Source organism: Cavenderia fasciculata, assembly GCF_000203815.1.
Source record: "Cavenderia fasciculata unplaced genomic scaffold Scf_EU5ZYIE01EUG8B-5, whole genome shotgun sequence".
Classification (NCBI taxonomy): Eukaryota; Evosea; class Eumycetozoa; order Acytosteliales; family Cavenderiaceae; genus Cavenderia; species Cavenderia fasciculata.
In genome coordinates, this window is record NW_004457642.1 from 242,823 (window position 1) to 270,070 (window position 27,248).

Here is a 27,248-nt window from a genome sequence, read left to right on the forward strand (position 1 = left end):
GTGTCGTACACTTTAAATATCTGGATTTTTAAACCAGGAACCAACAAAAAAATAATAAAACGAACGAAGGGTTTTGAACCATTTATTTATAGTGTATTTTTAATTCATATCTCAACCCATTCTAGCAAGTTTATGTTGTATTTTTGCGTTGTGCCTTAGAACAGTTCTTTTCTTTTTAATCAATATAATAGATGCCACTGCAATGGCAACAGCACCAACAACTCCAACAACAACACCAACAATGATTCTCCATGTATTGGATTTACTGTCACATCCACTGTCAGCACTCTTGTCGATTAATAATGGTGTGAAATCTGGATCGATGATAGATTCTGATGATTGTGGCATACTAATTCCAATTAATATAGTTGATTGTTGATCATCTAATGAAGCAGTTTTGTTGATGATTGATGTCTTGGAGAAAGTTGGTCTTCCATCAGATAATACATAATCGATAAATCTACCTGTGAATTGAATATTATCTTTTACCACTCGTAGATATTGAATAGAGTTGGATAGTTGATCGTAGCTGAGTGTATCAATATTAACATCTTGACAATCAAATTCGATTGATTGGTCATTGTTGATGGTTGTTTTGAAGATGACTCTGAGTGTTGTCAAGAATGTGTTGAATGTCCAATTACTAATGTTGACTGATAGTTTGATTGAATTGGCATCGATGTGAAGTAGTTGTGAACCAAATTGAATATCTCTTGGTTGTTGTGAGAATGATATCGTTGCTGTTACTAGTGCTGTTGTATCACTGTTGTTGAGTTGATAGTTGACTGTTGTTGTTTGTGTTTGATTATCTATCAATATAGTTGAGCTCCAACTGTTTGTCAATACCTCGTTGATGATATTATTATCGGTGTCTATTTCTTGAATGGCAATCATTTCAAATTGGAAATCAATTCCATCGATATCAAATGATGTTGTTGGTGATGTTGTATTGGGTGTTACTGTATGATTGCTTGTTTTTGTCAAACAATTATCAATTGAACTATAACCTGGTTGACACTGACATTTCCCATTGATACATTGACCGTGACCATAACAATTAAATGGACATGTTAATTCACCACCACTGCCATTACTATCTGACCCTGAACCTGATGACTGTGATGAAGGTTTAAAATAAATCCAATTATTTCCATTATTTGTTGAATTATCACAGTCAATCTGACCAATGCCAAACCATCAGTTGGTTCACTGACCAATGTACAATTAATCAATGTTTGTGATTTATATGTAGCTTGACAATCAGTATTATCCAAAGTGATTGATACTGCTAACTGATTGAATGGTCCGAAATCACCATAGATACTGATCAATTTTCTATCATTTAAATCATATGATCCCGATTTAAAAATTGGATATTCTAAAAATTTATAATAATTATGATTAATATATATTTAATTTAATTTTTTAATTTAATTATCTATACATACTCTCTGAACATTTAGCAGTATAATAACCAGTATCACAAACACAAATTCCATTTGAATTACAAGTTCCATGACCCGAACAACCAGTAGTATTACAAATACTTTGAGGTGATGTCAGATTGGCCGAAACGATATTTGACATGAACCCATCAACCGATACTGTAATATTGGTCAATCCAATTGCTGGCCAAGGTTTGACTTGAATGCATTGAATTGCACCAGAATCATAGGTAGCTGGGAGACAGATAGTTGGATCCCCATTAAAATAGATAATAGGTTTGGCTATTCCGAAATACCCATTTAATAAATACTTTGATCCAACCATTACCAAATTTTCCCACATTGTTAAATACAAATCAACAGGGTATAATTCTATAAAAAATAAAAATGAATAAAAAATATTAAAATCTGTAGAGAGTTATTTTTTTTGTTTTTTAACATACGTGGGGTTGTAAAACTTTTAGTTAGATTGGTGTAACCATTGCTCAATATATATTGATAGGTTTGAAATGATTTGAAAGGTGTTCCTGTCACGTTGCAACTCAAATCAGATGAGCTTGCCACTGTGCTAGAAATGACGCAATCAATATTATTGTTTATAATGACAGCGTGTAAAAGATACCCATTTATAAATTGAGTATAGAGTGAGATCTGGTAGACACCAGATGGTATTTGTTGAAAGGTAACTACACCAGGAGCTTGTATACCGACCTCTAAAACATTAAAATCTGCTGTATATTCTGGATAATTACTATCCAAAGTAAGAGTAACAGTGTTTGGTGGTCCAGTTGGTCTTAAAGTATCAAAATATCTATCGACATAAAAAAATATTTAAAGAATGAATTAATAATTTTGATTTTAATTTTTTTTCTATTTTTCGTAAACATACCTCAGTTTTTTATTTGGTATGGGAGAATCTAAAACGTATCTACCCAGAGCCATGTTACCATACCCAATGTTAGTACCTTCTATGAAACCAACTCCTATCGATGTATAAATATTTGTTGAAACAAAAGTAATGTCTTGAAGTGAAAAATATAAAATATTGTTAAAATTTACTCTTTTTTTTTTTTTTTTATATCTACATACTGCATTTAAAACCAGCATCGAGGACAATATCAGTTTGAACATTCTCAGTACTCTTTTGATAACAAAGGAAACATTCTGGCACATTGGTAATCAATGGACACCCTTTGATATACAATCTATTTACACAAAATGATTGGGGGATGGATGTTGTTAATGCCGGATTGTTTGTGAGATCCAAAAGCATATAAGTTGAATTGATGAAATTGTTCCATGGAATGTCTCCTTTAAGCTTATTATTAACATAATGCATGGCCTGCACATTGTTTGCAGGAATATCTGGAAATGTATCGAATTGAAACCCATTGGACACACGAACATATGTCAATGAGTCGGGGTACTCTATGAGTGGAAACCCTGTCATATTTGAATATTGTAATATCCTAAATATAAAATAATAATAATATAAATAATAAATAATAAATAATAAATAATAAATAATAAATAATAAATAAGAATTTTAATTTTAAACCTATTTGAATATTATTATTTATGTATGATACATACAAAGTGACTAAATTTTTAAATTCACTCAATGGAGGTAAAAAAGTGGTGGCACTACCAGAGTAATGACTGTGATCAACAAATAATAATATTAAAGATAGTTAGTTAGTTAGTTAGTACCAGTTTTGTTTGGGAATATTATTATTATTATTATTATTATTATTATTATTATTATTATTATTATTATTATTATTATTATTTAAACATACACAATAGTAATATTCGATGTATCTGAAAGCAGTATATTGACTGGTGAATCCAATGTGATTACCGCTCTATAATATAAAATCGTTGTAGTAGTAGTAGTAGCAGCAGCAGTGGGAGAGAGAGAGAGTTAATATTATTATAATTCTAATTATTCTAAAAGGTATACTTTACAGATTTGTGACAGTGGAAGCATAGGACGTGACAGTCATAACATTTGGAGGCGTAGATACGAGATAGAGACTCAAGCTATCCAATACTGGGAATGACTCTGCTGTAAATGTCAAACTTTGTGCTAAAGCACCACCAATATGAAAGTACACCTTTTTCAATTTAGAGTGGACTGGTGTATTTGCATCGATTGTAAATCCTCCAGAAATCGAACTCAATGACACCTCTTCTATAGCAGGTCCAAAATCAAAAGTAAATGGTAGAGATAACTGACCACTCACAGAGAATAAAGTTAACTTGGGTAACCCTACCATTGGTGGTATAGTTGTAATTGAGAAATCTGAAATGATCCTATAATTTAAAATCAAAAAATAAAAAAAGAAAAGAAAGAGTTGTAAATATATACTACATACATAGTACTGCTTTGCTTTGCTTTGTTTTGTTTTTGCCTTTACTTGATAGTTTGAAGATTATCTAGATTCTTGATTAAATTCAGTATATTGAGAGATTCTGTTTTGACTGTAGAGTCCACATTTATGTATAAACTCTCAAGTTCTGGGAATGAAAATGTTTGTAATGCTGCATTTGGTGATTGGCCATTGTCTGTTATATCAAAAAGAGACAATAAACTAAATATATATATCAATATATCAATATAGTTTGATTGTATTAGTTATTGAACGTGAAATCAACTGACTAGATCTAGATCAGATAGATAGATAGATAGATACAACTACAACAACATACATTTGAGTGATATGACGAGGTGCTCCCGCTGAACAAGTAAAGTAACCTGAACTACAAATAGCTGCTTCGTTCTCTTGAACCGTACTCTTGTATTGTTGAATGATCCATATTGCTGAGTTTACTAAATATAGTGTTTATATAATGATAGAGATTAATATTATGAATGAAATAATGAGAGAATGAAATTATGAGTTAACCCAACAACAACAACAACATACGTTCATCCACTGGCATAGGTTGACTTGACACTCTATCGATCGCATTCACACAGAGTATGATCACCACACCGATACTTAACAAAAATTTCAGCGCTACTTTCATATTATTTTTTTTAGTATTATTATTACAAAGGGTGGGTTTAGTACACATATGATCAGAGATCTCTGAACTAGGTCTAAGACATTCTATCGTCTATCGTCGACCACAACTGCAACTCTAGTATTAATTTTTATAATTTAAATATCTTCTCGATCTTTAGATTCATTCTTTTGAAAATATCTAGATCTCTGTTTTCATGAACCGCACAAGCAAAACGAAAAGAATAAATGGTATCTTCTTTGTATATCCAGTCTTTTTCAACTAAATGCGCATGTGTTTCGATACTATCACCTGTTCATCTATTGTAGGCTCTATCCCACGGAAGATCAACTTTCGGGTTGATATTTGTGTGATATTTATCTATCAATCTGTTGGTAGATGAAAGGACGATCAATACAATACATTATGCCTATTACGAAGGTAGGTAGTGTTCACCATCTCATAGTGGTCGTCATGAGAATCTTCTTCTTATGCTTATTCTTCTTCCTTTTCTTTTCGCATAACAGATACTATCTACTCGTATCATATTTGATTGTTGTTTTAAGCGCAATCAAGTTTGTGTAGGTGAGTTCGGTACACCTCCAAATCATTCTTTCAATTTATTCCAACGCACTACCAACCAATTAATTAGAAAAAAAAGAAAGAACACATGATGATACAGAAAATCTTCTTTTTCTTCTTGTTGTTGTTGTTCTTTTCAACAACCTTTGTTCAAGGTATTTATCAATCATTTTACAAGTTCTGTATCACAACTTGACACTTTTTTTTCTTTTCTTTTTTTTTTGTTTTTTTTTATTATTTACCTATTTGTAGGTTATATTAGTATATATAATGTAACTATCAATGAACAAGGGTATTCTTATTATGTACCAGATAAACAATGTAGAGTTAAATATGTTATGTTGGTCGATTGTGACTATCCCCAAATTCCAACTTTGACATTGACCAATTCGTCGATCAATGTGGCCAGTAGCCAAGCTGTGCTGATATCAATGTTGAATAATGGTGACCGGAAACTATGGATTGTCACGCTCAACTATCCAATCGGACAAACACCTGCAGTACCAGTGACACTCAAAACGGTTCTTGACCCAACCATTGCAAACTGGGAATTCCCATCCTACTATTGTCCAGACCCCAACAACGATCTCCTTTTCCAAGTGACTCCACCTGAATACCTTCAAGACGGTTTCACCACGAGATTCGAGCTGCGTATGATTCCCTTTTACCCCATTCTAGATACTATTCAATGCAATTCCCCTTTTTCTGCCATGATGGTTTGTACAAGTAAAGTATTATTACACATTTATTTACCAACCATAATTAATAGTAATTATTTTCTTCTTTTTTATGTTTATTTATTTTATAGCTTTAGTAAATATAAAACAAGATGGGTATTTAGTAGCATTGTCAACTTTTTATAGGAATAACCAGTCTGGATATACATCACCATTCAACTTGACCTTTGGTGCAACATCAATATTTTCGATTGGTATTCCAATTGTTCCTCGTTACACTGACGACATTGATGCTATTGATTATGTGGTGATTAGTGGAACAGAGACACAGTCACCAATCGAAGCGTTCCCATTGAATATAATGCCAGGTTACTTTATTCCGGTTGGTGCCATGTTTGAGATGACAACAACTAATCCAGACAAAACTTTTTTGTTGTCGAGTGCTCTCAACATTCCAATCATTCCAGTACAAGGAAATAGTGGTGATGGAATGAAATACCTCTATTCAAGAGTCGCAAGTGACATGATCTCAGGTTTACCAATCGCTTCTAATTCCTACCTCCTAAACTCTAATACCAGTACATCATTCCCATTATTAGATCAATCATCAATATCTATCCACCAATTAAAGAGTATGTTTATATTATATATATATATATCAATTAGTATTTTTATTTGCTTACTTTTTTAATTATAATTCAAAGCTCCAAACGCACCAACACTTGCAGGAATTGATATTATAGTAGCAGATAATATTATTAGTCAAGTTGTGGCACTGTCTCAATGCACCTTTCCCCTAAGATTCAAAGTTGGCCAATCTCCTATCTACTCTATACCTCCACCTTTTGGTTTCAGTGTGATTGGAGGAGTATCAAAAAGATTCACACTTATATATAATGGAGTTGTATCTCAGAATCTTCAAATGACCTTTTACCAACAAAACCCTAATCTTCAAGATTCACTTTCCAATACTCGAGCGAATCCAAATTCAGGTTCTATCATTATAGGTATTTATTATTGTCGCTAAGATTTGAAATGATCAATCATTCATTTATAAATATTTATTTTTTATATTCTTTTAGATTCCTCTCTGCCAACAGTATCAAATATTCAACTCTTAAAGGTATCAACGAATAGTTTTATTGTAACATTGCAACTTGGTGATTCATTGTCTGGTGTTGAGAGTTTTGTTTTCAGGAATACATACTATGGATTGAATACCATTGTCAGTGGTACTATTAATGATGGAATGTTTGTATTTGAACATACTGCTCGTAGTACCGATATAAATGCCCTCGAACTGAGGGTGGTTGATCGTTCCTCCAACTTTTTGTACACCCAATATAATACTTTTGGTACCTATGGTGAACCAATTCCACCAACTCCAATTATTGATTGTATGTAATATGAATTTCAAAATTCCAAAGGTTTATTTTACTCATTTTTTATACCTTTTTTTTATTTCTTTAGCAATTGTGACAGCAGAAAACTTTACAATGTTTCAATTTATTCCAAATATTGTTGATACTACCAATGGTCCAATGAATGTATCTCTTGTTTTCAACTTGACCAGTAGTCCATTTAATAGATACACAAGTTTGGACTTGGTTTTGATGTTATCACCTTGGTCACCTAGTTTCCAATCGACCTATCGATCGTTAAACATTACCGCCAAATCCTACTATCATCCATTGGATCAATTATTTAGATGTGATTTTACTGTACCACAATACACCAATAATATCACATCAGCCTATTACAACTTTGATCTTTATGGATCACTATTATCATCTATTCAACCATCACTTGTTGCCAAATTTGGTCAAAATGCAACTTTAACCATTCATTCAAATAATTGTAAACTATTTTCAAAAGAAAAGATATTATCACTTTTATTCATATATTAATATTTCATTTACATTATAATTTATAATTTTTCTAGCAATGGATAATTTACCACCATATTTTGAATCAATGGCACTTCCAACAACACTGGTAGATGGTAAATTAGTTTATGAATTTACAATTGTCGATTATTTGAATGGATTTGATAATGGATCTGTTGAAATTAGATCCGATGCTTCACCACTTACTCAGGTACTGCGATTTGATAAATCATCACCAGCTTTTATTAGTGGCAACAGTTTTAAATCAAATTGGAGGTTTGAGATACCAATCGATGTGGATATGTGTCTTTCTCAATCCTACTCTATTGGAAAGACAGAACTATATGATACAGGAGGTTGGGTTTCTAGATACATGTCATTTAATTTCAATACATTCAATGCTGGAACCTATTTCCAAACAATTGATGCCTACTTTAACCCATACTATTGGATCAATTAACAAACTTTACAATTCCTTGTAGTATGTATACATATAAATATTTTATTAAAATCTACAAGATTCTTTTTTTTGGAAAAAAAGTATTTATTATTTATTTTTTTTAAATAGATACAAATGGAGATATTGATCCACCAACTATAGTTTCATTTGTGGTTTCTAGAACTACAATGGATGTTGGATCAAATGACAGAACTGTTTCATTCAATTTATCAGTCACTGATGGTCCAAGTGGAGTTGGATTGGATGGATATCCAACCATATATTTAATGGGGAATCAAGGTGAATGGTTGGCTGTAGAACCACTGGTCAAGACTACAGGATCAGTCTATAATTATAGTGTGACCGTTCCACATGGATTTGGTGTCAATGGTATTCTACTGTCACTGTATGGACTAAGAGACAAGTTACAGAATCTTGGTGGGCACTCTACATCGTTGTTGAATCAAGCTGGATTCCAATACAAAATCAGTACATCCTATTCTACCAATATCCCATCGATATTTAGTGTTTCTAATCTTTACAGTTATCCTTCCAACCTTTCATCGGTGGTTGACTATGAAACCATTACTATTCGTGGAAGAGGATTTGGAAGTGATATCCAAGACTTGACAGTGGCCATGCAACAATCTGGTGGTTCTCAACCACTCCTCGTTGTCATTTCCATGGCATATCACATTATTCTATTTGTACAATATGACCCAACAAAAATTGTACCAGGTTCCAATGTCAGCATTGTTGTCACAAGAGCATCCGGCCAAGATACCTTTTCTGTCACCCCAACCATTTTACCTCCTAGAGTAACCAATTCAGTTCCATCGTATGTACCATTTGATCCAAAACAAATACCATGCGCAGTGTCTCCTACCTCGACACTTAATTGTACTGGTAATGGTCAGTGTACATTTGACGGTTGTCTATGCAACGCTGGATGGTCAGGATTCTATTGCGAGTCAACAGTAATCAATACCGATGAACCAACATTCAATCAAACGTCACCCATTGTTGACATTATTGTAAATGATACAAATAGTCATTCGATTATTAAATCAATTATTTCAGTGGTTGCAATCAGAGAGTTGACAATGGATGAAACGGTATTCATAGAGTACAGACCAAAGAATTGGACATTAAATATTACAACACCAACCACCGATAATAATAATAGTATTATCATGAATTATCAAACACAGTTGCAAAACATATCAACCATTGTCAATGTAACGATTGAATGGTTTTCAAAGGATAGTCAAGTTATATTTGCCAATCAAACCATCAGTATTCCAGCAACAAGTACAAAGGTATCGATTGGATTATCATCCTATCCATTCTATTCATCAACCAATACATTACAAGTTGTTATGAAGACATCGATTGAAGCTGAATATGAATCAGAGTGCTCGACCAAAGAGTATGGTGGTGGATCAACAAAAGACATGGAATGGATGAAATTGGGAATTGATGACAAAACACTTTGGGGTCAATTCATTAAAAGAGGAATTATCGATAATGATAGAATCACATCAATCACAAATGAAATCCTCACAGATTTTGTTGATGACAGTGCTGGTACAAGTAACAGTAATTCATCATTTACAACAACATTTATTGGATTAAATCTTCCACACTATTCAGTATCAGCACAATTAGATCCAAACTTTGTTCATTTAATTGATGTCGATAATGATAAAACTGGTGGATCAACATTGGAGTCAATTTGCAAAGCCAAAGACAATGGATTGACAATGGGCCAAATTGCTGGTATTGTTGTTGGATGTATTGCTGCTGCAGCCATTGCCACTGCAACTACAATCTACCTCGTTCATCGTAGACGTAAACTTAAATCAAATCGAAATATGCAACAAAGATTATCAAGAGTTGAAAAACAAATGAACTAATATCTTGATGAGTAAATAATAAAAAAAAAAAGTAAATCCAATCATCTTTTATTTAGATTTGATACTCTGACATGAGACCAAAATTGGAGAGAAAGGTGGGGTTGGTGATGTGAGTGATAAACTGTTTGTCAAAGCTGACAGAGTTTGGGGAGAATTCGCTTGTTGTGATCCAAAGAAATTGTTCATGGGAAATTGACAAGCTATTGTTTTTGTAAAGATTACTACGGACGTCGGATACCTTCCAATTGTTTGGGTGACTATCTGCGACTGTTGACTGGCAACATGTGAGAGTTTGGCTAGTGGCATCCCAAAAGAACCAATCGACTGCTTTTTTAAAGTTTGGCATGATTGGTACCAACAATGAGTTATTGGACCAATCCACTCCTTCGAATTGATGGTTGGTGATGTATTGTGTTGAATTGTATCTAAAAATCATTGTTTTCCTATTGATATATTTTGTTTCGATTAATCCATAATTAATGCTTTTGGTATTTGGATTCTTTTTGCACTGCATTTCATCAATCTCCCACTTGATGTCTTTGTTGACCAAAGTCTCCAAAACTTGAATGATGTACTTTTCCACTGTACTTCCTCTAACTTCTTTTGAGGATTTGACTGTCTTGTTAAAGATTTGGCGATACAGTTTCGTAGAGACAATCTGATACGATTCGTTACCAAGGTATCGATTTCTTAACACAGTTTGAACTAATGGAATGATAGGAACAATTTGATAATCTGATTTCCTTATGTACATTAACTGTTGATTGATGGTGACTGAGTGTTGTGCCGTAGCAGGATCGCCAATGTCCATCAAAAAGATCGCACGCATGTAATCAGTTTCTTGAACCTTGAACTTGACAAACTCCAAGAGAAAGTAGTTGTCTTGATCTATAATCATTCTAGTACTTTGATTTTTATACCTAGACAACACTTTAGAAACATCAAGATGTTTGTTCTCCTTGGAAATCTTCCAAATCTCCTTTACCTCACCTCTGCATAGTATGTATTAAATTAATAGACAAACTACATGGTCGACTAGTATAGTAGATCTTTTAATATATATACAAACGGTATATAATTTGTCAAGTATTTGATTTCTTCGAGATGGTCTATTGTCAACTTGCCAGAGAATTCTTTGTTGGATTCGATTTCCCTCCAAGTTTTGAACTCAGTGTGGTTGAATCCAACGACAAACAAAAAGATTGGCCACCCTCTGTCTTTGACCTTCTTGTTGTTCGATGAGCCAGAGATAACGGTGAGATGTCTGTACCAGTGCTCGCCGACTACCAGGTATCGCTCTGGCATTGAGTATGGGAAAGTAGTTCGGTCCTGATCGGACAATCCGTTGTGTTGGTCAAAGAATGTATAAATGTGAAGATTTTTGTTGTTGCAGTACATGGCCACACTATTCAAGAATTCAGTAAATGACTCCTCGGTATTTAATATCTTGAATCTCTTGAGGTATTGGTCGATGAAATCATCGTTTGAGATGGAGAATGCAAAGATGATTGAGTCGAGAAAGAACTTGTATCCATTACCAGATCTTGCCCATTCTCGGCAATCGGGAATGTAAACGACTCGATTGTCTTTCTCCAGTCGAAGTTTCATCACTATATGAAACAAGGAGTGCGACTTTCCAACTCCTTGAGGACCTTGAACACAGATACCTCGAGCTTTTCCAACTTTATCTACAATGAATTCCTCCAACTCTTTTGTAGTCGTGCGATTGACCAACTGAACCAAATCGTCATTGTATTCAAAACGTGATCTATCAGATGATCTTGCAAATGGATCAAATGGAAGGTTAATGACACTTGACCCAAAATTAGCTTTTTTAAGCCCAAGTTGAATATCATTTGATTCTCTCCCTCTCTTGAGATTGATATGTTCTAAAAGAAAACAAAAACAAAAACAAATGATTAGTATTAATAGATCTGTTCTTCATTATAATGTGAGTGATAGAGACTCTCGTATCTATGTTTCGGCCCAACCATCACAAGGTATGAAACAACTTCACTCTATGTTTCATACCTTGTGATGGTTGGGCCGAAACATAGATACGAGAGAGTTCGGTATCAACAGCGGTATCTGGTTCTAGGAGTGATGTCAAGGTTGGGTCTTTGTACAAATGGATTGGAGTATCCCAAATACCGAGCTCTTTGGACGCTTTGATGATGGGTTTGAGACGACCGTAGTTGGTTGTATCATTGAAGATGATTTCATCCTTGTTGTTGCCAAACACAACCCTACAAGTGAAAGGCATTGTGATATGAGAGATAAATGTATCCAATATTGATAAATATGAGTGCTATAACGTGCAATATAATATAATATAATATACTATAACTAATAAAACATATTATTATAATAATAACATATTATTATGATAACAAGAAGAAAAAAGAATAAATAGAATAAAAATTGAAGATGAAATTCTTTCACCTGAACCATTATTCAAAAAAAATAAATAAAAAAGTACAAATGTAAATTAAAAATTAATTAACTATTTATTTTAAAATAGAGAGAGAGATACATAATAATTGTACATGTATGATAATTGTTTTGTTTTGTTTTGTTTAATAAGTGAAACCACCAACAGCAGAACCTTTTCTAATACCTTGAGGAACAAAACCAAATGGATGAGTTTTTGAAGGAACATGACCCATCAAACCAGCAGCACCCATTGAAAGTTGATCTGGAAGTTGAGAGATATTGAAAGATCTGAGACCTGGAGCATGGTCTGGTTTGGGGACGGTGCCAGTGGGATGGTCGGCTTCTTCGATGGTGCCCCACTTTTCACGCAATTCGATACGCTTGTCAACGAGACCATTGTGCTCGAGGATTTGGTCGACGGCACGGTAGGCAGAACTGAGACTGCCGACAACCCATCCGTGATGGACCGAGCTACCCTCACCGCTGACATGGAAGAGTCCGTTGGCCTCTGGCTTGACGAGCGATGGGAAGAGAGATGAGAACTGTCCTGGACCATAGAGAGCAAAGGCACCCATACTGTCACCATCATCATACCAGTCCCAAGCTTGCACAGCCTTGTCCTTGGACATACCACCGAGTTGATCGACGAGGAATTGTTCCGAGACATCATGGATCTCGGCCAAGTTGGCAAAGACAATGTCGATCAATTGGGCCTTGTTGGAAGGGAGGAGTGCACCGATTCTAGCGGCATCCTGAGCCCATGTATACGAGGCGATCAAGACACCTGGAGCATTTGGATCTTCAACACCGTATGATGGGTAGACAACAGTACGGAGTGGGAGATCAGTGGATGACTTGCCACCCTTGAAATGCTTGCCCTTCATGATGGTTGGGTCCTGCCACCAACGCTTGGCAAAACGAACGGCGATCTTGCACGACTGGTCATAGTGGAGTGTACGAATGGCCACACGCTTCTTGTGCGACATTTTCAAGTCCTTCAAATTCATCTTGCGCAAACAGGACAATGGCACGGTCGAGATGACATGGTCGTAGGTCAACGGGGTGGGGTCGCCCGCAACATTGATAGTCAACTGGGTCTTGTCGGCAGTGGGCGAGATCTTGGTGACACGCTTGCCCTTGGAGATGGTACCCTTGATGACCTTCTCCATCGCCTTGACCATTTCAACAGAGCCACCATCAATGCACTTCCAAGTCTGGCCTGAAAAGTCAAAGTAATCCATGATGGATTCGGAAAAGGCTTGGTCGTAGAGACCAGAGGCAGAGTCCATTGTTTCACACCATGAAATGACTGGCTCGGGGTACCCCTTGGTCGCCTGACCCTTGACTCTGAGGTTCTCGGGTGCATCAAAGTTGCCAAGATAACTTCTGGTCGAGTGACTGTCGGCAGCCATCAACTTTTCAAAACCAGTGTCAAAATCGTCTTCAAGGTCCTTGGCGAAACGGTCATACACCATGTACAACCAATCCGAGTATGGTTGTTCAGCAAATACATCTGGCACGGCAGTTCCCAACCCACCATTATTCTTGTCGGCAAAGAACAATGGATCCTTTTCCAAAGTATCTTGTGAAAATATTCTCTTGCCATTGTAATAGACAATGTTATTGTCGGCTGACAAATGGTATGGTTCCGTCTTGATCTCATGTCCCTTTTGTTTAAGTTTATTAAACAAACTCCAATGTTGTTGTCCAATTACACGATCCATAATTGGAATTTCTGGATATCTACAAAGTAAATAAAAAGAAGTATATTAATATTAATATTAATCAATTGTTGATTGATTTGATATATTGTTGATTGATTTGATTTTTACCTCATAGCACCAAAATCAACATAATCAAAAGGTTTGTCGGAATATTTGTAAGTATAAATTCTACCTCCAATTCTGGTGTTGTTACTTTCGAGGATATGATACTTGATACCGAGTTCATCGAGAATCATGCCAGAGTAGAGACCAGACATACCGGCACCGATGATACCAATGTTGAGATCTTGGAATTTCTTTTGGCACTTTTGTTTGGCCATTAGCGGATCGGATGGACTGGCTTGTGGAGCGGGGTGTATTGATGCTTTGAGTTGGTGGGCAGCATCTTTGATGGCTTGTGCCTTACTCAAACAACGGTTGGCATAGTACCCACGCATGGAAAAGACCGATGGTGCAAAGTTGCCTGGTGTAGTGGTACGTGAAGGAGCTCTAAACAATTGAGTTAGAACTGGGTGTGGAACGGCATTGGAGAATGTTTGTGGTGATGTTACACTTGATAGAGGAGTGGTCGAGCTGGTAGGAGTTGGAGTGGTTGGATTGAGATACTTGATCATACGATTATTTCCACGAGTAATCTTAAAGTGTGAAATATCGTATTTGGTGGTACCGTCAACCAACAGTTCTTTGAGAATACGACCGATTAATGGTACAAACTTCATAGCCCAACCGGCAGTAAACACGACAATGTTGGGGTGTTGTGGGATATGATCTAAAACAAACATATTGTCGTAGACGTTGGTTTGAAGGGCACTGCCACAAAAGATGGGGGTTGGGTCGAGCCCGGGCAGATGCTTCTCGACAAACTTGCGCGTCAATGAAATGTCGGCGTCTTCGACCTTCCACGTGGCTTGGTCGGGGTCCGTGATCTTGCGCTTGGCATCGTCGAGTGCGACACGGCAGGCATTGGCAGGTCCCCATGGGAGGGCTGGGAAGCCGTAAAAGAGGTTGCTGGTGCCGTCTTGGTTGTTCTCTTCGAATTGGAACCACATCGACTTGAAAAGGGTGCCTTGGGGACCGGCATTACTGCTAAAGTAACTGTACATCATCTCCCAAATATCGAGATCCAACTCAAACCCAAACGAAGGTCTGAGCACATGGTTGGTGTAAGCACCGCAGGTAATGGCAGCCTTGATAGCTTCAATGGTGACCGGGTTGGTTGCGCCAGATAGTCTGACCTCGATAACAACCTTGTCGGTGCCAACTGGTGTCATCTTGGTGACTGGAGCCTGTTGTACTAGCTGGACACCATACGATTGACACATACGATAGAGCGTACGAAGCAACAGTGGGAGGTTGATACACCCATTGTCGGGAGACCACAATCCTTCATAGGTCGATGGCAAGTTTCTGAATGGGAACTCATCCATGATTTGTTTCGAGTCTAGTTGACGGTACGGCATACCCAAACGAATCAAATTCTCAATGGGACCGTTCAAAGTGCCTTCAGGGCCTCCAGCTCCATACTCTGGGTTACCAAAATTCAATAAACCTCCCATCCAAACTAATGATTCAGCTGAATCATTCTCTAATTCTGTCCATAATCCAAGTGTCTCTTTTGCCAAGTCTAAAATAAAATAAAAATAGAAAAAAATATTAATAATTATTATTTGTTTGATTGTTTGTATGTATGTATGTTTTTATAATTAGACATTTACCAGCCATAAAATCTTCGGTATACATTGATCTTAACATTCTGACCAAATCACCAGAGCTACCAGATGGATGGAAAAAGTTAGATCTTTCTAAAAGTACAACCTTTTTACCATCCTTGGCCAAGTTATAGGCGGTTGATAAACCGATTGGTCCACCTCCAATGACGGCCACATCAAATTTATCACCTTGTTTAATAGTAGGTAGTGCTGACATGTTTTTAGTTTTAATATATTATATTACCTAAAAGAATAAGGATGGAAAGAAAAAAAGGATGGGGGATGAGTTAGTTAAATATTGGTAAATAAATAAAGTATTGTAAAATATTATAACTTGAAACATACAATTAAAATGAATGAATATAATAAATATAAATATAAATATAGATATAACTTTATCTATTTGTTCAAATCCCAACAACTAATGATTATTATCTCTATCTTTGTTGTTTGAAATGATATCAAATGAAATTGGTTGTTGGTTAAATCCTTTGGTAATCAAACCTCGGATGGGGTGGTGGTAGATTACATTTGACTCCTAACTTGAATCCTTTAACAGTGACACAGTTGTTGTAGTTGTAAAGGATCCTTTTCTAACCAGTAGTTAAAATGATTGATCTGCCACCAATCAGCTGACCAACTTACATGTCTGTGGAAAATTCCTTTTTTACACTTTTTTTCATTGTGGGGTTAACCACAACAACCCAATGAACACACATTGACTCTGATTTGTGGGCGGGTGGTTTCATGTCACAGTTGATTGATTTATAAATCTCTTTTTGGCATTGTGTGTGTGTTGTGTCTATCACATGAGGTAGGAGGGTTGAATGAAGATATACATGTGGGGGTCGTTGAACTGCAGCAATCGATTGTTGGTTAACCACCATCATCTTATCTGTTATTCTTTTGATTGGATTGAATGAATGAGCGGTTCATTGTCCAAACAAATAAGATTATTATATGTTGTAATATATATATACGTATAATATATATATATATATATATATGTACGATCAAAAGTTTGTTGCAAAAAATGAAATGAAACGAATGAAATTGAACAGAAGACTGAGTCGCGCAACTATATTATATAATGTATAAAATTTTGATAAGTAAGTATTCCCTACTTACTCTTTTGAATGATCAATATCTCTCTCTCTCTCTCTTAGGAGGTGACGATGATTGTAATGACAATGATTGATGTAACAATTGTATCCAAGAGAGGAATGAATGAATCGATAGCATCTTTCTGCTTTCTAATTCTCTAGCTAGCGATCTCCGGTGGTGCCTGTTGTCTCTCGATCTAATTTAATGAGTTTGACATTGTTCTATATTCTTCTTTTACTCAGATTTAAGATATCTTTGTCTTTTACACAGATATTAATATAAACAATAAAGCGAAATAAAATTTTATAAAGATTTTGAAGGAAAGAAGCACATCCCTTTTGATGATCAAGTCGTTGCCCACAAAATTAATTTGTTCTTTCTTTCTATTCATAGTTTGCTTTCATCATTAAAGCACACAAAGAACAGAAGCAATTTCGATTAGAAATATCTATTTTAAAAATGAATCATCATGATCTTAAATATCTTTAGGGGATGGTACCTACCTTCTCCGATATTGCTCCTCCTCCTTCTCCTCCTCTCTACTCTTTACTTGTTTAGTATACTTTATAATATTTTATTTAAATATATATGTATATGTAACCATGTCTAGCAATAGTACATTTTATTACTATTTATTTATTGTATTTCTATCACTATGTATATTTCATACTCATGTTGGTGACGCACAATCAGTTCTACCAGATGATGAACTTCAATCTGCCATTTGGATCATTAGACAGTAAGTACTATCAATTAATCAATCTATCAGCTGATACCTATCACTCACTAACCTATATTTCAATTACATTAGATATGGTTGTTCATTTATTACTCAAACACAAGCAGGAATATGTGGTTCTGCCTCTTTTACATGTGAGGACACTCCAACAGGCTATCACATTGTATTAATGTACGTACAAACAAACAAACATAGAATATGAAGATGTTCTTCAAGTATACGTGACAACTGAAATTAACATTTATTATTTTCTATCTATCTATCTATCTATCTATCTATAGTCAGATAACAGGAGGACCATATGTTTATTGTGGTGATCCTCAGTCCAATATAACAACATTTTCATTCCCAGAGCTGACAACGTAAGTTTGATCAATCGATTGACGATTTATTATTGCTTTATATTAACATTTAATTAATTAATGTATTAATATAATATTAACTTTGTTAAACTATAGAGCCTATATTTTAACTGGCGCAGGAGTATTCGACTCAGCTTTAAATGTACTGGATAAATTACAAAATCTTCCAAAACTTGGATACATTAGGTATTGTTCAAAAGAAATATTATTATTATTATTATTATTTACTTATTTGTTTATTTATTTTAGTATTTCTGATATAAATTTAAGGGTATTTCCAACATCATTTCCTACAGGACTTCCATTACTTAGAACGTTGGATTTAAGTTTCGCTGGAACTAGTATTCCTCCAATCATTGCGATCGTTGAAAGTCCATTGCTTACCGGATTGTATATAAAGAGCCTTCTATTAAACGACCTCTCCAGTCTCCCATTGTGGGCAGTCCCATCTCTCGACTCTATCGAATTGACGTTTGGTGCTCCCACAGTGCCATTTGAAATTAACATTAATCAAAATTCATTCCCTGTACTAAACTATTTGTATGTAATTTAAAATAATTTGATACCAAACCAAACCAAACCAAACCAAACTAATTAAATTAAATGAATTTCATTCTCAGGAGTATTGATGTTGCATCTCAAAAAAATATAGTAGTCACCGTTAATATAGTTTCTGATATAATGAGGTCAATGTATGTAGTACGACACTTTGACTTGTGAAGGATTAAAAAAAAAGAAAAGATATTCATTAATTTTTTTTCTTTTTTTTTTTTCAAAGTATTTTAAAAGGATATGTTGGAGCCTATCTATTAAACCTTTCAAATACAACAAGTTTAAATCAAATTAGCATAGCTGGATTTGGATCTAAAATCTCCCCTCCCATTTCTTTTCCAAATTTTCCAAAGTTGCTAACTTTGTAAGTCAAAACTAACCCAAATAACATTCAAAAATAATGATATTTATATTAATTTTAAATAATTCTCTCTCTCTTTCTCTCTCTCTCTCTCTCTCTCTATTCCTTTAGACAGTATAGTCGTAGTAATATTACTACTTATAATTCCTTTCATCCGAGTTTAGAGAGTTTCTATGTATCTGAAGATTTAACCTTTAACCAAATTCCAAATGTACAAGTCCCATCAACTTTGAAATCAATGTAAATGATCTTAGATTGATAACAAATTAAAAAATGATGACGATCTTTAATATTTATTAACCTAAATTGATTGAAAAAAAAAGTTCATTTACATATAACAATTTAATAGGTACCATACCAGATGTATTTCAAAACTCTGTTGGTTTGGATCTAGATGTGAGCTATAACCAGAAATTAACTGGAAGTATACCAGAATCACTTTGTCATGCTTCATATCTAAACATTATCAATACCAACATTACAAGCTTGCCACAATGTTTTTGGTGTTATATCAATAATCCACGTGTCATTCAAACTGATTTACCATTCCCTATTGGTTTTACATGTAGTATGTTAAGATTATTATATTATATTTAATAGTTGGATTTTAAAATTAATTTATCTTTTTTTTTTTTTTTTTTTTTTTGTTTTTAAAAAGGCTTGATGATATCATCCAATATTTATTATACTGAATTGGGAAGAGTAAATATAACAGGTTCCTTTCTTGGCTGGGGGTATGATGATCCATCTTCAAATTTTACTATTACTCCAATCATTCCAAATGAAATCATGGCGTATGTATTATTTATTTTATTTTACCCTCCTCATGAACTAATCATCTTTTCTTTTCTTTTCTTTTCTTTTTGTAGAATTAAATTTAGGAATCCTTCAAAATTTCCTTTAATTCAAAAACCATACCAAGTTTCAACTTCAGCGTCTCTCGGTTTTAGTGATATCACATTCCTTGAAATTGCATTGAATCCAGTAACATCGGTTGTAGTACAATACCCAATCTATCTCCAGATTATTTTTGGTGGTAATTTTAATCCATACTTGGGACACAATATTACATTGATGGGTACCAATTGTCTTATCGCTCTACTGGATCAATTTACAATTCATTGTCGTGTCTCAGTCGATACTATACCTTCATCCTTCAATCTCTTTCAAATTAATTTGACCAATGTATATCAATCAAAAACTGTTTTATCCTCTTATCAACAAAGTAAGCAAACTAATTAAACAATTAAATAATTTAAATAATTTATTAATTTTTTTATTTTTTAGAATATCCAAAAGTAAAATCATTTAGTTTTAATCAAAAACAAGTTAGAGCAAATACTACAATGACAATGATTGGAAATTTTGGATTTTTTTTTGCATCTTCACAAATAACTATTAATCAAGGTGAAGCAACTTGTACAACCGTCTCTATCAATGCAACTGTATTGGTTTGTACCATATCCAATAATTTCAAGGGTGGTGTGGCGAATATTAGTGTTCAAGTGGATTCGTACAGCACTTGGAACGAGACATTTATCGAAACACTTTCAACAAGTTGTGAAGAGACTACACACAATTGCTGGGGTAATGGACAGTGCTCAGTTGCCGGTACATGTGTTTGTAACGATATTGGATTCTATCAAGACTGTTCCAAACCATATCCAATGGTAACGAGTGGAGAGTATAACCAAACACTACAGATGGTGAACCTTTATGGTGATTTTGGACCATATGGACAGGCCGGACCAAATGTAATGATTAATAATTCGGTTCCTTGTAATGTAGTCTTTACCTCACAAACCCTACTCAACTGCACCGTTCAATCACCACTACAACCTGGTTTGGCATCAGTTTCATTGGTTGTTGATACTATTCCTTATAATCGGTCAAGTGTGTTTTTGGTAACTCGGTCGCCTACCAATTCATCTACCACATCGACATCAACGTCGACTACTTCAGGAGGAGGAGGACCTACACCACAAGAACAATGTGAAAAAGATACCAATCATTGTTTTGGAAACGGTCAATGTAATGTTTATGGACAGTGTCTATGTAACCGTAATTACAACCCGGATGATAATTGTAAAACTTTGTTTAGTAATGCCACGATACATCCAAATGCAACGGCACCAACTGCATCGTTTGAAATTGATGGTATTACATTTGACTTTCAAGTGGTGGCCATTCAAGAGATTGGATTGGATGGTGAAATATTAAAAGAGATGTTGACCAACAATTGGAATGTCAATATTACCAATACGAGTACACTCACCACAGCAACCTACCAACTCAACAATACCGACACTCGATCCGTTCTATACAACATCACCTCGGTCATTGCAACCATTTCCTATTCACCACAAGAACGTGATGTTACATTTGGTCCCCAACTGTTACACATTAATCCAAACTCGATCAAATTGGCAATCAACATTAATAATTGGGTGTATAGCTCTCATCTTGCAACTCTACTCGTTCTACTCGAAACTAAAACCAACGAAAACCAACAAACAGTGTATGATTGTCAAGAAATAGAGGTTGACAGTTTTTCAAAGGACGAGTATGGAAGTATCCAATATCTTCGTATTGTAAAGGACAATGTACAGTTTAATGGTCGATTTATAGATTATGTAATGTCTGATGGTCGACCAGCCTACTCTAAAACTATATTGGTCAATCAAACGTCTCTTGGCAATGGAGAGTTATCCTCGTTGATTGGAGTCGGTTTGCCTCCATGCCAATCGTGTATCCTTGACCCTGATTTCTCACCATTGCTCATTGAAAAGGGTAACCAAGACTGCGAAAAATCAAACAATTGGAGAATTATTGTTGGGTCGGTGGTTGGTGGTGTCGTTGGCATTGCAGCAATCATTGGTGCAGCAATCCTTATTAAAAAGAAATTATTATTCAATTCCATAAATGTAAAGATGGAAAGTAAATTAAAGAGAATGGATAATGAATAAAGATTGAAAAGAATTTGGAAAATGTAAAAAAAATCAATGGAATAAAAAATGTAAATATAATGAAATGATTTTGATATTTATATCCAGATTTTTATTTATTTAATGAACAGTGACATGAATTTTTACAATATCTCTTTCATCATCCAATAATGATTGTATAGTATTATTATTATTATCAAAATATTAGTTCTTAGGTTCTTCAATTGGATTTAAAATATGCTCTTCATATTCGTAGTAACTAAAAAATTGAATAAATGATTCAACTCTTACATTGGGTCTGTTACGCTTCATCGTGTTGATAGTCGTTTGACAGTCTTTGATCATTGACCTTTTATCTTCCTCTGAGCAACACGTGTTCCTCCAAGCACGCAGTCACTTGGAATGTTTGTATCCAATTTAATGATAGTGAGTCCAAAGAAGGACATACCACTATGATATGCTTTAACTTGACTCCAAGGGTCTTTGATAAAGTTACGGTATGTAGATACACCATCTTCTTGTGTAATGGTAGGTTTGTCATGACCCAATAAGAGACAATCAGCATTTGATATGACTAGATGATTGATCCATTTCAATGGACAGAAGATCGTATATGTTGCATTCTCTCTTTATCAATCGAAAATCTAGTGTTGTAAAGATTGATGTTGCAAGTTGAAAGAATCTTGAACAAACCAAATCAAAACCAATCTCGTTTACATATCTAAATATCTTTGCTTGTATCAAGAATGGTAGGTTTGGTAATAATACCATACTGTCCTCTTCTCCTTCTTCTTCTTGTTTGTTCATTATTATTTGTTTAATTTTATCTTTTATGTTGAACAAACTATAATGTTTTGAAAATCAATTTTTTTTTCTTTTGTAGAACAACGAAAAGGGGAACACTAAATATTAAAATAAATAAATAAATAAATAAATAAATTTTAATTACAATTTATTAAACCAAATACGTACGAGTGATTTATTTAGGAATTTGGTTTATAATTATTATTTTTGAAAAAATCATATTGTAGGATTTGATATGCTTTAGGTCTATTTTCTCTCTCGAGTAGAGGTGCGATCAATGCAACCTCTAATGGATGAGAATGGCGAATGGTAATGTCATTGTAAATGTTTGGATTGGTTAAACGTTGGTATCGGTCCTGACTAGACTCCCAATTGGATATCAATTCGTAATAGATGATAGCCACACTGTACACATCGGTCGTTTCGTCGTACTGTCCACCTCGCATTTGTTCAGGACTGGCATATAGATTTGTACCAAGACCTTGTTTGTTTTGTTTGGTTTGACATTCGTCGATAGTAGTTGTCAAACCAAAATCACCAATCTTTACTATAAAGTTTTTGTGTACGTCTTTGAATACAAATATATTCTCTGGTTTGATGTCTCGATGTACGTATCCCTTGGAATGTATATAATCCAGTCCAACAAATATTTGATGAATTATATTTTTACATAGTGCTTGTGTTGCGACATGTTTGTTCATCCAACTTCTTAATGTCTTTTTAGCCAATTCCATTTGAATATATAATACTTGATTCATATTATTATTAATATACATATTTTGGTCAATGGTAGAAGTTTGTGGTAAGGTTGGTGCATACCCAATAGAAGCATATCTTTGACTAGTGAGTGATGTATCATTATTATTATTATTACTATTATTATTTGATACTACAGAAATAGTTGATGAAGATGAATAAGTTGATGATGGTGATGATGGTGATGAACGATTACTATACATATTATTATACATATTATTATTACTATGCATATTAATATTATTATTATAATTATTATTATTAATGATTGTTGTTGTTGTTGTTGATGATGGATTATAAATAGTTTCAATCCATGAATAAAAGTATTTTATAATGTGAGGATTGTCATTTAATCTAGCCATAATCCTACATTCATCTTGCATTGACTCGATGTTGGATTTATCACATTTTTTAATTGCATATATACCGTCGTCAACAATGTATGTTGCCTGGTACACTGTTCCTTGGCCACCTGACCCAATCTTGAATGAATGGTAATCTGTTTCAAATTTACTAATGGTTGGGTATTGTTGTTGAGGTAAAGGATGGACGTTGTTGGTCTGAAGAAGAAGGACATTATTGAAATAGGGGTCGTGATCTGATTGTTTCAATATATTGATTGCATCTGGTGATTCTTCTTGTTGTTGTTGTTGTTCCTCTTGATCTTGTTCTCTTACTACTCCAGTCATCAACTCATTAATATAGTGGTCTGTTTCTGCTTCATTACTGGTATTGTTCGTTGACACTGACAATTGTAACAATGCATCAGTCACACACAATGGTTGATCAACAGCTGCATGCATTGTTATAGTTAATGTCTGTTCATGAATAGAACTTGTTGTTGTTGTCGTAGAGGATGAAGGATTGTTGTTGGTATCTTGTAGATGTGCATCACTAACACTTGGTAGTAGTTGTTGAAAGTTGATGACTTTGAATCCACTGAATTCAAGATTCTCTATTATTTGATCTGACATTATATTATTATTATTGTTCTATTGATCAGTACTGTAGTTTTAGATAGATAGATGTAGATGATCATAGATACTCTCTAATATAATGACCTCTTGCTATCAACAATTCATCTACTATTGTTTTCATGAATGGATATGATTGAATGCAATGATAGAGTGATTAAGCTATAATAGAGTGTATGATGAAAACACTTTTTTATTTATTTTATTTTATGTGCTTTCCTGAACTTTCTATTTTTGGTAAGCCAGAGCTACCCCAACAATCTCTCCACAAGGTCTATCATCGAATGGCCAAAGCAAACTATCAACTTGGTTTTTATCGTATGTGTATGGATTGGTTCATACGAATCATGATGGACACTCGCAACTATACACTAGACACTGCCTTTATCAATGCAACAACCAATCTTAAAGCCAACCAAGAGATCTTTGTATCCTATGTCGACAAATACTTGCCCTATCCAGAAAGAGTTGGAACGATTTGGTATTGCCCAGTTTGCTATCACATGTTTCAATCGAATCGATTGGCGAGTTGGAAGTGCAAAGAGACTTAAGAGCTCTGGCACTCCCTTTAGAAAACCATCCCAAGAGCAAGATTGGTTTTAACAAAAACTGTTTTCGTTAACGCGAACAATCTTTCAGCATTGGTTGGATCTCCACCATAATAATAAGAAAGCTCCTCTTCTTGAGAACATCTGATGGGTGATACAATTTTTTTTTTTAATTTTTTTTTTTTTTATTATTTTTTTTGAGAAATATATATTTTACTAGTATTTATACAAGAGGATGATTTGAGAGAACTATTAAGTTGAAGGATTATTATTATTATTATTATTATTGTAATTAATTTAAATATTTTTTTGAACAAAAGGATGTTTGAATCATCTCCATTGTCACTGCCATGCGAGTTGGGCCAGTAGACGGGTTACTAGTTCATCTACTAGTTGGTCTAGTAGTTCTCTACTAGGAGCTACTAGGGCTAATGGTTGGGCTAATAGTCTGGCTAATAGTAGGGCTACTCTACTATGAGCCACTAGTCGGACAATTAGACGAGTTATTAGTTCAGCGACTAGTTGGGCTAGTAGTTCAGCTGCTCTACTACTAGGGGCTACTAGTCTGGTTACTAGTTGGGCCACTAGTCGGGCCACTAGTTGGGCTACAAGTTCAGCTACCAGTTGTTCGGCTGCTAGTTGTTCAGCTGCTGCTCGTTCAGATGCTGCTAGTTGAGCTGCTGCTAGCTGTTCAGCTGCTGCTCGTTCATCTGCTGCTAGTTCAGCTGCTGCTTGTTCAGGTGCTAGCTGTTCAGCTGCTGCTAGTTCAGCCGCTGCTAGTTCAGCCGCTGCTAGCTGTTCAGCTGCTCTCTCTCTTTCTAGTTGATCAGTTAATTGGAAAGAGGGTGGTTGATCCTCTGGGAAAGGGATCGATTGCAATGAGCTGCTTGGACAACCAGAGTTGCTTGTTGAGATTGGAAGAGGATGAGTTGTTGAGAGAGGAGGAGGAGGAGGAGTTGAGATTGACGATGTTTGAAGTTGGGACGATCGTTTGGTTTTGGGTGAGCGGGGAATTTTAGATTCCTTTCCAGCTGCACCGCCGACAGACGCTACTCGTTGGCGTTGAGTAATCGAGGAGGGGGTATTCGTATTTCGAAGTGTTGATAATTGGAATAAAGGAGAAGAGGGTTGCTTAGGTTGGAGTTGAGGTTGTTGATTTGTTGAAGAATCAACAGTTCCCGTAATTGATGCAACATTATCGAGAGGATTTGATTGAGAAGACACAATCGTATTAATAATTCCTAAAGGTTGGGATGATGACATTTCTAAAATTATATAAAGTATTTAAATAAATTAATTAATAAATAAATAAATATAAATAGATATATAGATTATAGATTATAGATAGATAGTTTGACATACATACTTTTTGTTTTTTTTATAAAGGGAGTTTGTTATTAACAATAATTGAAAAGATTAAATGGTAGGTTGATTGATTGATTGATTGTTTGGTTGATTATGAAAAATAGAATGGAATTGAATGGAAAATAGAATGAGTTCAACTTTAACAGTGTAAATCACTGATTATTAAAATAAATAATTAATTAAATAATGAATATTTGCTTGTTGTTGTTGATGTAATGATTGATTTTTTGTTTGATTGATTATGAAAAATAATTTAATAAATAAATAAATAAATAATGAATATTTGCTTGTTGTTGTTGCTTGCTGGATATAATTCACGTAATGCGATCTTATGGAAAGGGATTGATTGCTATGTTTCCTTTTTAAAAGACAACAACACGGTTGGATTTAAATCCTACCGTACATCATTATTGCATTCGCACGCCGTACATCTCTCTCTACTGCCATACACCATATACCGTACATCTATCTAGTGGTGTGTACCACACACCATACACCATGGTTTATTTGGTTGATGAAATGAAAGATCATTTAAAAATTCCTATTAATTTGGAGTGTTCAATAATTAGATGATGCCTATTGGTGTTTGTTTCACAAAACTTACCTTCTCCTCCAACATCACCACCCCTCCCTACTACCATATTGTATGTGCTATTGTTATGCAATCAATATTGTTGAGAGATAGCGAGAGGGCAATAAACAACCATCAACCACCATGATATGATATTACCGTTTAATTATCAATATATAAGGAAAATCGATAGGCAAATTACTTATCAATGAGTGTGTTTTGTTGTTGTTGTTGTTGTAGCACCCCATATCTACCAAACGTAAATCACATTATGCATGATGAATGTGTTGTATTGTATGTATTGTGTTGTGTATGGTTGGTTGGTTGGTGCGATGTAGAGATCGAAA

At 34.7% G+C, this 27,248-nt stretch overlaps 10 protein-coding genes across 10 annotated transcripts; 3 read left to right on the forward strand and 7 right to left on the reverse strand.

Annotated features, from left to right (window-relative positions):
- Nucleotides 1-111: 111 nt before the first annotated feature.
- On the reverse strand, nucleotides 112-4,478 carry DFA_09561 (uncharacterized protein; the record flags this gene model as incomplete). The annotated part of the gene is made up of 12 exons (XM_004352165.1): nucleotides 112-1,116; nucleotides 1,185-1,378; nucleotides 1,449-1,817; nucleotides 1,889-2,256; nucleotides 2,335-2,467; nucleotides 2,535-2,914; nucleotides 3,039-3,089; nucleotides 3,156-3,310; nucleotides 3,473-3,761; nucleotides 3,866-4,039; nucleotides 4,158-4,278; nucleotides 4,376-4,478. The coding sequence occupies 12 exons, from the start codon at nucleotides 4,476-4,478 to the stop codon at nucleotides 112-114; spliced, it is 3,342 nt and encodes a 1,113-aa protein (XP_004352217.1).
- A 224-nt stretch (nucleotides 4,479-4,702) lies between these two features.
- DFA_09562 (EGF-like domain-containing protein) lies at nucleotides 4,703-9,954 on the forward strand (the record flags this gene model as incomplete). Its single annotated transcript, XM_004352166.1, has 8 exons — nucleotides 4,703-4,748; nucleotides 5,289-5,687; nucleotides 5,845-6,345; nucleotides 6,418-6,720; nucleotides 6,796-7,110; nucleotides 7,184-7,570; nucleotides 7,656-7,955; nucleotides 8,168-9,954. The coding sequence occupies 8 exons, from the start codon at nucleotides 4,703-4,705 to the stop codon at nucleotides 9,952-9,954; spliced, it is 4,038 nt and encodes a 1,345-aa protein (XP_004352218.1).
- Nucleotides 9,955-10,136: 182 nt separating this feature from the next.
- On the reverse strand, nucleotides 10,137-12,217 carry DFA_09563 (uncharacterized protein; the record flags this gene model as incomplete). The annotated part of the gene is made up of 4 exons (XM_004352167.1): nucleotides 10,137-10,154; nucleotides 10,193-10,946; nucleotides 11,024-11,843; nucleotides 11,986-12,217. 4 exons carry the CDS (start codon nucleotides 12,215-12,217, stop codon nucleotides 10,137-10,139), a joined length of 1,824 nt encoding a protein of 607 aa, XP_004352219.1.
- A 313-nt stretch (nucleotides 12,218-12,530) lies between these two features.
- On the reverse strand, nucleotides 12,531-16,037 carry DFA_09564 (uncharacterized protein; the record flags this gene model as incomplete). Its single annotated transcript, XM_004352168.1, has 3 exons — nucleotides 12,531-14,130; nucleotides 14,220-15,735; nucleotides 15,827-16,037. The coding sequence occupies 3 exons, from the start codon at nucleotides 16,035-16,037 to the stop codon at nucleotides 12,531-12,533; spliced, it is 3,327 nt and encodes a 1,108-aa protein (XP_004352220.1).
- A 1,489-nt stretch (nucleotides 16,038-17,526) lies between these two features.
- On the forward strand, nucleotides 17,527-18,578 carry DFA_09565 (uncharacterized protein; the record flags this gene model as incomplete). Its single annotated transcript, XM_004352169.1, has 5 exons — nucleotides 17,527-17,663; nucleotides 17,736-17,834; nucleotides 17,945-18,025; nucleotides 18,122-18,211; nucleotides 18,275-18,578. 5 exons carry the CDS (start codon nucleotides 17,527-17,529, stop codon nucleotides 18,576-18,578), a joined length of 711 nt encoding a protein of 236 aa, XP_004352221.1.
- A 50-nt stretch (nucleotides 18,579-18,628) lies between these two features.
- On the forward strand, nucleotides 18,629-21,566 carry DFA_09566 (uncharacterized protein; the record flags this gene model as incomplete). Its single annotated transcript, XM_004352170.1, has 8 exons — nucleotides 18,629-18,717; nucleotides 18,804-18,941; nucleotides 19,050-19,178; nucleotides 19,262-19,506; nucleotides 19,597-19,732; nucleotides 19,808-20,163; nucleotides 20,226-21,456; nucleotides 21,536-21,566. The coding sequence occupies 8 exons, from the start codon at nucleotides 18,629-18,631 to the stop codon at nucleotides 21,564-21,566; spliced, it is 2,355 nt and encodes a 784-aa protein (XP_004352222.1).
- A 52-nt stretch (nucleotides 21,567-21,618) lies between these two features.
- On the reverse strand, nucleotides 21,619-21,858 carry DFA_09567 (uncharacterized protein; the record flags this gene model as incomplete). The annotated part of the gene is made up of 1 exon (XM_004352171.1): nucleotides 21,619-21,858. One exon carries the CDS (start codon nucleotides 21,856-21,858, stop codon nucleotides 21,619-21,621), a length of 240 nt encoding a protein of 79 aa, XP_004352223.1.
- Nucleotides 21,859-22,113: 255 nt separating this feature from the next.
- DFA_09568 (uncharacterized protein) lies at nucleotides 22,114-22,690 on the reverse strand (the record flags this gene model as incomplete). The annotated part of the gene is made up of 3 exons (XM_004352172.1): nucleotides 22,114-22,142; nucleotides 22,332-22,457; nucleotides 22,504-22,690. The coding sequence occupies 3 exons, from the start codon at nucleotides 22,688-22,690 to the stop codon at nucleotides 22,114-22,116; spliced, it is 342 nt and encodes a 113-aa protein (XP_004352224.1).
- Nucleotides 22,691-22,866: 176 nt separating this feature from the next.
- Nucleotides 22,867-24,417, reverse strand: DFA_09569 (uncharacterized protein; the record flags this gene model as incomplete). Its single annotated transcript, XM_004352173.1, has 2 exons — nucleotides 22,867-23,234; nucleotides 23,358-24,417. The coding sequence occupies 2 exons, from the start codon at nucleotides 24,415-24,417 to the stop codon at nucleotides 22,867-22,869; spliced, it is 1,428 nt and encodes a 475-aa protein (XP_004352225.1).
- An 890-nt stretch (nucleotides 24,418-25,307) lies between these two features.
- DFA_09570 (uncharacterized protein) lies at nucleotides 25,308-26,971 on the reverse strand (the record flags this gene model as incomplete). Its single annotated transcript, XM_004352174.1, has 2 exons — nucleotides 25,308-26,230; nucleotides 26,935-26,971. 2 exons carry the CDS (start codon nucleotides 26,969-26,971, stop codon nucleotides 25,308-25,310), a joined length of 960 nt encoding a protein of 319 aa, XP_004352226.1.
- Between the last annotated feature and the right edge of the window lie 277 nt (nucleotides 26,972-27,248).